The following is an 11,272-nucleotide window of genomic DNA, read 5'->3' as shown; positions in this document are numbered from 1 at the left end:
GCGTTTTGTGGTCGAGGGAGGCGGCCATGGGGGTGGTCTGAAAGGTTCTGTGTAGACAGTGGCCCCAGGCCATTTGCACAGGTCGCAGAGCAAGGGCCTGGCCAGATGAGGGTGAGCTTGCACTGCCTGCCTGCCTCGTACTGCAGGCGGGAAGACTGAGGCCCCGCAGAGAGCATGGCGACTTGTCCGAAGCCGCCCCGTGAGGCCGTGTCAGACGGGCCTGCCCTGCCTCGTGCTGTGCCTGCCCGTGGGCCGTCCTGCGGGAGGCTCTGAGGCTCCCCACCGGGCGGCGCCGGCATCCAGAGCGCATCCAGTCTCCATTCCCTCCGGACTGGAGGTGGGCCCCCAGCAGAGGGTGGGGCAGTGCAGCTGGGCAGCTAAGGTGACCTCTCTGCTCCCCTGTGCCCACCTCTCAGGAGGGTCCACAGCCAAGGCCCCGGGGAGGGTGGGCATTGTCCTGGGGTCTCAGAGGGCAGGGCTGCAGCCCCAGAGCAGCCAATGACTGGGGTGCGGCGGGGACCTCATTCCCACCCCCTGATGTAACAGAACCTCGTGTTTGGGTCAGCTGGGCCTTGGGTCAGAGGTCAATGCCTAAAGTCACTGCTGGTAAGGGCCACAGACGCTCCCATCCCCCACGTTTTGCTAAAAAACAGAGGATTCTTATAGTTGCCAAGAGAAGCCCTGAGTCGGGATGGGCAGGTGTGCGGCCCAGCGCTGTCTGAGGGGTGAGGTGAGATTCAGTCCCCAGCTACCATGACTGTTCGTGTCCACCCCTCAGACCTCACGGCACCTCAGGGGTGCCCAGTCTGCTGGGCCCGATGGAGCTGGGTCTGGGGGCAGCGAGAGCCCACTCAGGTGGAGAGCTAGGCCGGGCCCAACCGGGCTCAACCCCGCATCCCCACGTCTCCTGTGTCAGCAGGTGGGATCTTTATCACTTTGCCACCTGGGAAGCGCCCTATCGACTCTGGGCCGGCCCTTCTTCCCACCCTTCATCTCCACGCTCCAGAGGGCCTCGCCTCCACGGCTATGGCCTGAGCGAGGCAGAGCCCCTTCCCCAGCACAGCGGGGCCAGCACGCGGTGACCGACAGTCCCCACCCTTCCCTGGAGGGAGGCGTGACTCCATTTCCAAGGCCAAAGCCCCTGGGCAGGCTCGCAGCACTCTTGGCGGGAAGAGGACACAGGCTTCGACAGCCATTGAAAACTTTTGTTGGCTGACCCCCTTCTGCCAGCACCTGGCCAGGACGTCCCACATCTTCACCAGCTTGCCGGCAAACCCCAGGAATGCTCTGCAGGGCCTCGTTCACTCACGCATTCGTGCATTCCACACACACACCACCCCCAAGCACCAGCTGTATGCTACACAGACACACCCCGAGCACCAGCTGTGTGCATACACACACACCCCGAACACTGGCTGTGTGACACCGGTATCACACACACACACACACCCCCCGAGCACTGGCTGTATGAAACCGGTATCACAACAAACACCCTCGAGCACCAGCTGCATGACACCAGTATCACACCCACACACACCCCGAGCACCAGCTGTATGCCACACACACACCACACCCTGAGCACTGGCTGTATGCCACCGGTATCACACACACACCCTCGAGCACCAGCTGCATGACACTGGTATCTCACACACACACACACACACACCCAAGCACTGGCTGTATGACACCAGTATCACACACACACACACCCTGAGCACCAGCTGTATGACACCAGTATCACACACACACCCTCGAGCAGCAGCTGCATGACACCGGTATCACAGCCACACACACACCCCGAGCACTGGCTGTATGACACCAGTATCTCTCACACACCCCGAGCACCAGCTGTATGCCACACACACACACCACATCCTGAGCACCGGCTGTATGCCACCAGTATCACACACACATACCCTCGAGCACCAGCTGCATGACACCGGTATCTCACACACCCATACACACCCAAGCATTGGCTGTATGACACCAGTATCACTCACACACACACCCTGAACACCAGCTGTATGACACCAATATCTCACACACACACACACACACACCCCGAGCACTGGCTGTATGACACTGGTATCACACACACATCCTGAGCACCAGCTGTATGACACCGATATCTCACACACACACACACACACACCCAAGCACTGGCTGTATGACACTGGTATCACACACACACACACCCTAAGCACCAGCTGCGTGACACTGATATCACACACACACATACATACACACCCTGAGCACCAGCTACATGACACCGGTATCACACACACACACACACACACACACACACACCCCGAGCACCAGCTGCATGACACCAATATCTCATACACACACACAACCCCCCGAGCACTGGCTGTATGACACCAGTATCACACACACACACACACCCTCGAGCACTAGCTGCATGACACTGATATCACACACACACACACCCAAGCACTGGCTGTATGACACTGATATCACACACACACACACACACACACACACACACACCCCTGAGCACTAGCTGTATGACACCAGTATCACACACACTCATACACCCTGAGCACCAGCTGTATGACACCGGTATCACACACACACACACCTGAGCACCAGCTGTGTGACACCGGTATCACACACACACACACCCTGAGCACCAGCTGTATGGCACCAATATCTCACACACACACACACCCTGAGCACCAGCTGTATGACACCGGTATCACACACACACACACCCGAGCACCAGCTGCATGACACCGGTATCACACACACACATATCCGAGTACTGGCTGCATGACACCAGTATCACACACAACCCTCGAGCACCAGCTGTGTGCCAGGCTCTGACCTGGGTATAATCCAAACCAAGCATGCTGCCCATAGGCAGCTTGCAGTCTCGGGTGGGGTGGGGGTGGGGGTAGGAGATGGATAAGTGACCAGACGGTGAGCGGGCGGGGCAGAGCAGGCGAGACCTTCCCGCAGCCTAGAGCAGGCAGGGAGAGCTTCCTGGAGGAAGTGCCATCTGGGACCTGCAGTCGTCCAGGCAGAGGGGGGAGAGGTGCCCCCATAGAGAGCACAGGGCGTAAGCAAATGCCTGGGTCTTGGGACAGGAAAGGCCAGAGGAGGGTCCACCCACATTTTCTGGGAACAGGAAAGAGTTTTCCGTTCAGCCAGAACCCTGGATGTCCTTCAGTCCAAAGTCACGCTCAAGGCTGGTGTCCAAATGAGTGAGTGTCCAGGCAGGAGTCGCCTGGCTTTACCAGAGGGCTGCTTCAGTGGGCACCTGGCCGTTCATGCTGGACCATCCCTGGAAGCCACATGGTGCCCGAGAGAGAGCTGGGATCTCAAGTGCGGGTGTGAGGTCCCCCGTCCTCACTGCCGTGTGGCCTTGGGCAGGCCTGGCTCCCCTTCTGAGCCATCGTGATGACCTGCCTGAGGACCCAGCAGTGCTGAGGATAACACAGACCGCCTCCCCTGCAGGCCCCAGTCTTAACTCAGAAAGCGGGTGGGTTTGCAACAGGGTGGAGGGGTGAGGAGAACCGGCTTCATGCTGCAGCGGGCTCCTCGCACAGACCTGGGGAGTCGGGGGGAGCTGGGCTGGGCCTCCATGCACCGTCCGCCTGGTGGGTGCCCCGGCCACTCAGGTGGCGAGGGCCTTGGCCTCTGAGGACCAGCTGACAATGGGGAAAACCAGTCACCAGTTCCACAGACCACAGAGCAACATGCCTGAGCAGCCTGAGAAAAATGTTTTATTAGCAACAGCTGCCCGCTGAGTCCTGTCTGCAGACAGAACAAGGGGGACCAGACCTCACACAAAGCTCCCGGGGCTGCCTGGTGCAGGGACCGAGCAGGCGGGCGCCCGACGGCTGTGCCTGGGTCCCAGGCCTGCAGGGCAGCCCGCACAGCAGGGAGAGCTGACTGAGGAGGGGTGGGGTGCAGGAGTGGGTGTCAGGCGGACGCAGGGGCGCCCTGAGGACACGGGGCGGCGGGGAAAGGCTGGAAGGGAAGCCAGGGTGGCCCCACCAACCAAATGCACAGACGGCCCCAAGCCAGCACATCCTTATCCCCGCTGCTTTCTGGCTTTGACCCTCAGGTCAACCTGGCCGTGGCCGGGCGGGTCCCCGGACCTCCCCTCGTGGCCCGCCGCCGGGCGGGGAGGCCCTGGCCGTGCTGGGGGGTAGTAGCCCCCTGGGTCCAGACCCTCGCACTCCCCTCCGCCACCTCTAGCTCCTGCAGGGGCCCCTGGGAGCTCTTGGCAGGTTGGCGCCTCCCCCCCGGGGTGGTTGCGAGGCACCAGCTATGTGAGCAGGCCCCGCGTGAGCCTCAGCACGGCCTCATAAGCCACGAACACCACCATGTTGACGGGGAAGGCACGGCAGCAGTTAAGCAGCAGCCCCTTGAAGAGCACGCGTGGCCCCTCCTCCCGAACGCTGGTCAGCACGCAGTGCAGGAGGCCGCGGTACTGCTGGCGGCCCTGGCCGTCCGCCTGCAGGCGCGCCTTGATCACGTCCATGGGGGTGGCCACAGCCCAGGCCAGTGCCCCGGCACAGCCACCGGCCACCAGCACACCCGAGACATCTGCGGGGAGAGCGTACGGGCGCCTCGGTTAGAAGCCGCGCCGGGGAGACTGGGCAGGGTGGGGCAGGCTCCCAGGGCAGGGCCTGTTCTGACCCGTCTTGGGGGCCACAAGCATCCCACCTGGGGGCTCTGGGGCCAGCGTGGCCTCAACCCGTCTCCTCTCCAGGCTGCAATGCCGGCTGGGCTGACCAGCCCCCTGCATACCCTAACCTGCACCGTCCAGGGCCCCAGCCACCCCCCCCCAACTCACCTGGCCGGCTTTGGCCGGCGGGAGTCAGCCACTCACAGAGGATGGCGTACGAGAGAAAGTAGGTGGCAAAGGAGTGCCCGTCCCGGAAGAGCAGGGCTGAGCTGCCCTTGTAGAGGCCGCGCAGCCCCTCCTCCCGAGCTACCGTGGCCAGGCAGTGCAGCGGCCCGCGGAACCTGGGCCCGGGGAGTGGACCCGCGGGGGGCACGGGGCAGGTGGGAGGCACGGCCGAGGGCACCGACGGCCCCGAGGCTGAGGGCCGCTGCCGCTGCTGCGCCTGAGTCTGCGTCTGCAGGCGGACCTTAGCCACCTCGGTGGGTGAGGTCAGGAACACCTGGGGGAGGGAGGCACGGTGAGGAGGCAGCGCTGCCGGGAGCCCTGCCCCGGGGCTCCCTTGGCCTCCATGGCCCACAGTGCTCTCCAAGGGAGCATGAGCCCCGGGAAGCCCCGTGCTGGCCCACGGGCCACGGTGGGGCGGGCGCGAAGCTGGCTCTGCCCACCCGGCTGGAGCCAGCCCTCCCTTCAGCTGCGCATCCCCGCCAGCAGAGCGCCCGCCACACAGTAGGTGTCGGGTCAGTGTGACCCCAGTTCATGCAAGTTCAGTCACACCATCCATCCGTTCGTGACTGCCGCTGCTCAGGCGCTCAGTCATCCCCGACGCTGTGAGACCCCACGGACTGTAGCCCGCCAGGCTCCTCTGTCCATGGGATTCTCCAGGCAAGAATACTGGAGTGGGTTGCCATTTCCTCCTCCAGGGGATCTTCCTGACCCAGGGATCGACATATTAATGTGTTATTTAACTAAGGTTAAGAGTAATGCAACACTTAATGTGAGCACCGACAATAGTGACATATATTAATAACATAGGATTGTTTTACTCATACTATTGGCTGCCATCTCGTGGGTGCTCCCACCGGTTAGCCCCCCGGGCTGGGGGCTTCACATGTGTGACCTCAGCACACCTCTTACAGATGAAGAGACAGAAGCTCAGGCCCCCTAGCCTGCCCTCAGTTACCGAGTCAGCTGCATCCTCAGCCACAGCACCACCCCCACCCCCACCCCCGCCTCCATCCACCTCCCCCCCGCTGGGGTCCCCCCAGACCGCCTCTCCCCGCCCCTACTCACGCGGACGAGGCCAGAGGCAAACCCGGAGAGCGTGATGTCGGTCTTGGCAGGCTTGGCGTCGGCGCTGCCGTAGCGGACCCGGCAGATGTGCGCGAGGCAGTGGCGGTAGGTGCCGAAGGACACGGACGAGACCAGGGACACGGTGCACACGGGCAGCGAGAGGCCCCTGTAGAAGCCCCGCACCTGGCCGCAGGGGCAGAGGCCCAGGGGCCCAAGTCAGGCCCGAGGCCCAGCCAGCAGTGGGGCAGGCGGGACGGCTGCCCTTGGGGCCCCTGGACCAAGGAGCCGGCTCTCAACTCATCCCCCCCACCCCCGCCATGGGACCTCAGCGTGGCGGCCTCAGTTTCCTCAGCTGTACAATGGGCCAGGCCCCCCGGGGGGCTGTTGTGACGATAGTGGTGCTGAATTAGCAGCGTGGCCACTGCCCTTTCTCTTTCGCTCCTCTCTGGCCGGCACCGATTCCCAAGTTCACTTTGGCAAGTGTCCCTGAGACCCCTCCTCCAGATGGGCTCTGAGCTGGACCCCTGATGACTCTACTCAGCATTCTTTGGATGGGTGCCCCGCCTGGTGGGCCCTCCCCTGAGCTTTGAAGTCCCCAGATGTCCCCTCCAGACCCTCTCCTGGAGGCAGGAACTCACTCCGAGCGCCTCCTATGTGCCAGAACCCCAGCTCTCATCCTCAGAGGAATCCGGGGAGCTGGTACAGCTATTCCCATTTGGAAGGCTCAGAGAGGAGCTCAAGATTGCCAGGCTGGCTGGTAAGTGGCAGCCCCGGAGTCCACCCACCTACCCATGACCCTGGCCCCAGGCCTACCCGCTCTTGGTGATACGTGTCCCGGACGCAGTCCCAGATGCCCGTGTACTTGGCCTCCGTCTGGATCCTGACCTGTGGGAGAAGTGGGCTTCAGGAAGGGGAGGCTCCAGGCCTGGGGCGAGGTCGGCAGGCCCCGGGGAAGGGCAAGAGCCAATCCCTGATGGTCACAGCCGTGCTGTGGGCAGAGCAGTGACAGTGACCCCCTTTAAGGTGAGCGACCTGAGTCTCAGCAGGGAAACGGGGGCGCTGATGGTCCTGAGTACACAGGGGAGGTGGAGGGCAGAAACAGGGTCTGACTAGCAGGCTAGAAAGTTCTTCTGGCCATAGATGGGGACCTAAGCCCAGGCAGGGGTCTGGCAATGACCGTACCTTCACCGTGTCCAGGGGGTAGCCCACAGCAACACCGCAGACACCTGTCAGAAAACCAGGGGGGCCAGTGAGGGGAGCAGGAGGCTGAGCCGCCTCAGCAAGGGAGGGCCCCTGACCACGCTCCCGCAGAGAGACCCCCACCAGGCTCTTCTTGTCCACACCACATCTCAACAGAGGGGGAGCACGACCCCCATTTTACAGATGAGCAAACTGAGGCTCAGAAGGGTAACGTGATGTCAGCCAGGCTGCCAGCGGTCTCTCCTTCCGAGGCTTGGCCCCCTGGACCCTCCTTCTGAGAGGCAAGGGTGCTCCACGGCCTCCCCTCCGGCATCACGTTCCGGAAGAACTGGTCCATTTGCTGGGCCCTGTCTCCTAGCCAGGCTGAGCTCACGCTCAAGCCTCAGTCTGTGAAGGGTCTGTCTGCAAGCAGGAGGCCAGTGCGCCTCGCAGCTGCGGGGGGTGACAGGGAGCACAGCCCAGGCAGAGGCTGGGGGCGGAGAAAGCCCGGGGCACCAGGCCTCCAAGAGGGATTGCTGGAAGCATAGGTTTGCATGAAACCGAGTAGAACTAGAGTCTTCCCGGACCAGGGCTCTCTGCCTCCTGCCACGAGGACAGGTGCCACCTTCTTTCCCTTTCTCCTCTCCTAACACCGGGGTCTCCAGGTCCAAGCCCCTGGCACTACCACACGGAAGACAGAGAGTGGGCAGGTCCCTGGGGTTTCATCCCGGGAGGGGGGCTCAGTGAAGGCCACCTGAAAACAGTAAGGTGTGTGGGGGCTGTGCCCTATTTCTTATGTATCCCAGGACTCTAAATATGCACGAGTGAAATAATAAAGTGAATGAATGAACGAGTGAAGGAACAAAAAGAGTGAAGCCAAAACAATGACTCACTGACTTGAGAATTACCTTCCTCGACCCTTACACGTGGGCTTCCCAGGTGGCTCAGTGGTAAAGAACAGGCCTGCCATGCAGGAGACGTGGCAGGAACCACAGGTTCAACCCTTGGGTTGGAAAGGTCCCGTGGGGAAGAAAAAATGGCAGGCCACTCGTGCCTGGGAAATCCCATGGACAGAGGAGCCTGGCAGGCTACAGTCCATAGGGTTGCAAACAGTCAGACACAACTGAATGACTAAACATGCACGCAGGCACAGCCCTTACGTATACCACACCAAACTCCTACTCATCCATCAAAACCCTGCCACACCATCACCTCCTCTAAGGAGCCTTCCCTGACCCCCATACTCAGGGCTGCCCCGTGCCAGAAAACATGTTGGTCACATGGCTGTCGCAGGGCTTTGCTGCAATCCAGAACTCGAGTTCCTCAAGGAAAAGGCCCAGGTCTGCCTCCCCATGTCCCAGAGCCAGGCACAGAGAGCAGGAGCCCTTTCCACCCAGGCCTTCTCAGGGCCCTGGTGCGAAGATGTGGGACTCAGGAGCCCTTCCTGCTGTGAGATCCGGGGCAGGTCAAGCCCTGGCTCCTTAGGGAGCTGATGACCAGGGAAGCCTCAGGCCCAGCCCCCCACGGGAACGTCAGACAGCCCACTGGTAAGGCCGGGGCCCGGGTCATTCCCATTTCAGCACTGCCCACCCCTTCTGAAGAGAAGACCCCGCACTATTCCTAGAAGTATTGATGAGCAGCCCCTGCCATTTCACAAGAGGACAGAGATCAAGGGCGCCTCACCCAAAATAGCCTGTGCAAGCCGAGCTGGGAGGAGCGGATCCCCTTCCTGGATGCGGCTTTCACAACAGCCTTCTCTCCAGAAGTGAAAATGGGCTGGAGGCCCAGCCAGGTGGGGACGGGCCCAGCCAGGTGGGGACGGGCCCACGGGTGCACACAGCCAGGGAGCCAAGGGGGTGCCAGGCTCATCCGGGACCTTCCCCCACCACACCTCTGCCCTTGCCGTCGGTCCCCACCGCCCACCCTCTCCTGGAGTCTCTCGTCCCATCCTTCTCCATGCGCATGGCTCCCAGCCTCCCCCTGGCCAGGCGGAGAGACCATCCACCCTCTGCACCCCCACCCCTGCCCGCCCCTCAGCCTCCAGGCCGAGCCCCCCAGGCCGGAGCAGAGTCACCCCCACCCAGCTCCTCCTGGGCTCAGGGCCACCTGCCCCGTCATCTACGGGAAAAACTCCTCTCTCCTCCCAGCACCCGTGGCCCCCCGCCAGGCACCGGCCACTTCATGGAGGCCTCAAACCTCACTGCTGGCCCGGGGCAGAGCACCCCCTTCCAGCCCCCTCACCCCACCCAGTTCCCCCGGGAGCAATGGCCCCCTCTGAGGCCCCACGGTGCCCACTCTTACCTCCGATGGCTCCAGCAACAAAATCCATGGACAGCGCAGGTGGCGGGGAAGGCGCAGGGGTCAGGCTGCCTGAGAGGTCGGTCTGGTGCCACCACCAGGGCGGCTTCCGAAGCTGCCCGCTGGCTCCTCGCAGACCTTAAATACCCGCGGTGGGGGCAGGGACAGGAAGCAGAGCTTGCTGACCAGTGGCCCCAGAGGCAAAGGCCACACCGGGCTGCAGGCGGGTCAATGCCCACCTGGACTCCCTCCCACCTACCGCAAAGGACCCTTGTCCCAGTACCCTCAGGATCCAGGTGTCGGGAAGTAAGTGAAAGGCCACGGGTGACGTCAGATTCAGAAAGTATGATCACTACTCCCACCACCTGCAGGCCTGGGTTTCAGACCACACCCTGGGGAGGCTCTGATGGCCCCCACCTCTACAAACCCAAGCTCAGCCCTTATCCATCCCTGGGCCTCCCTGACTCCCCTGGAGTTGCTCATGCCTGGGTAACCATCAATGCTCCCTCACTTATTCATTCAATAAACACTCTCTGAGTTGAGGCTGCGCTCAGGCAGCCCAGTCCCATCCCCAGGGAGCTCCAGGTAGCAGGGAGGAAGTGGGGGTGATGGGCCACCAATGACAAAGCCTCAGGGAGGCTGGCCAGGGCCACAGGCCAAGGTCTCCTCCACGTCCTTCGTACCACCCTGGGCCCCAATCCCTTTGCTGCTTCCACATCCATCTCCGCGTGCCCAGGGCTACTGCCAGATCCAACTCTGAGTTCCCAGCACCCAGCACGGATCCAGCTCTGAGCAGGGCTCGCTGAGCAAGGGGACCAGGGACCAGGGCTCCCGACCTTGCCTACAACCAAATCAGGGTACTCCTAAAGGGGAAGCCACTCCATAAGAGGCTGCTCACTGGGAACCACAGTAAAGGATGGTGACCTCTCCCTGGCTGTGCCCCCATCTTTAGTTAACCTAGCCCTCCTCCTTCACCGTCTCAGGGCGTCCTTGTTACAGCCCCAGGAGGAGGCAGGGCTGATGGTCCCATTTTACAGATGAAGCCAGTGAGGCCCAGAAAAAGGACTCATCCAGGGCCATGCAGGCAGCAGGGCCAGATTTGATCACCAGATACTTACCCAACCAGCTCCTCTCTGATGCCGCAGGCCAGGCCCTGAGACCCATGGGCCCTGCCCTCATGACTCACCCCCCATGGGACACCGGAACACAGCCCTTCATGGACACTGAAGTTCAGGGAGGCTGTGCACTTGCCCAGGGTCATACACTGCGTGTTCTGCCAACCTGGAAGCTGGCAGGACCGGGAGAGTTGTTGACACGGCAGCCCCCAGGCAGCCCCCTCCAGGCAGCCCTGGGGCAGGGGTCGTGTGTGGACAGCAGGCTGACCCTGAGCAGGTCACACTGACACGGGGGAACCCTGCCTCCTGCCCAGGAGTTTGTGGGGCGGGTGGGGGACACAGGCTGGCAGTGGCCGCTGCCACGACAGAGGACAAAGGGCAAGAAGCAGCCCGTCCAAGGCCGGTCCTGAGGCCAACCTTGACCTTTGGAGAGATGCAGGCCAGCATCCGGTTAGGAGCCAGGCCGCCGCCCTCAGATCCCAGCCCCCAGACCTCGGGCGAGCCCTCAACTCCTCTGTACCTCCATCTCTGCCTCCACGAGAGGAGGACAGCAAGCGCGTTGCGTCAGGGACCACTCGGGGCACGCTCCGGGTGTGTCCCTGGGGGAGTGGCTGGCAAACCGTGCAGGCTGTGTTAGTAGGAGCGCAGGTTCCGGAAGGAGGGAGCGGACAGGCCTGTTCTGAGCAGGCCACGTCCAGCTGGGACACTACACTGCAGAGGCCAGTCCTTCAGA

The 11,272-nt window shown here is 62.4% G+C and overlaps 1 protein-coding gene across 1 annotated transcript; it reads right to left on the bottom strand.

Annotated features, from left to right (window-relative positions):
- Positions 1-3,745: 3,745 nt before the first annotated feature.
- SLC25A47 (solute carrier family 25 member 47) lies at positions 3,746-9,556 on the bottom strand. The gene is made up of 6 exons (XM_068991030.1): positions 9,428-9,556; positions 7,130-7,173; positions 6,761-6,832; positions 5,948-6,130; positions 4,826-5,156; positions 3,746-4,575 (listed from the first exon to the last, which is right to left on the bottom strand). The coding sequence occupies exons 1-6, from the start codon at positions 9,453-9,455 to the stop codon at positions 4,295-4,297; spliced, it is 939 nt and encodes a 312-aa protein (XP_068847131.1). The 5' UTR covers positions 9,456-9,556; the 3' UTR covers positions 3,746-4,294.
- Between the last annotated feature and the right edge of the window lie 1,716 nt (positions 9,557-11,272).

This window comes from Capricornis sumatraensis, chromosome 19 (genome assembly GCF_032405125.1).
Source record: "Capricornis sumatraensis isolate serow.1 chromosome 19, serow.2, whole genome shotgun sequence".
In the NCBI taxonomy this organism is placed as follows: Eukaryota; Metazoa; Chordata; class Mammalia; order Artiodactyla; family Bovidae; genus Capricornis; species Capricornis sumatraensis.
This window is presented reverse-complemented; position numbering and strand designations above follow the sequence as displayed.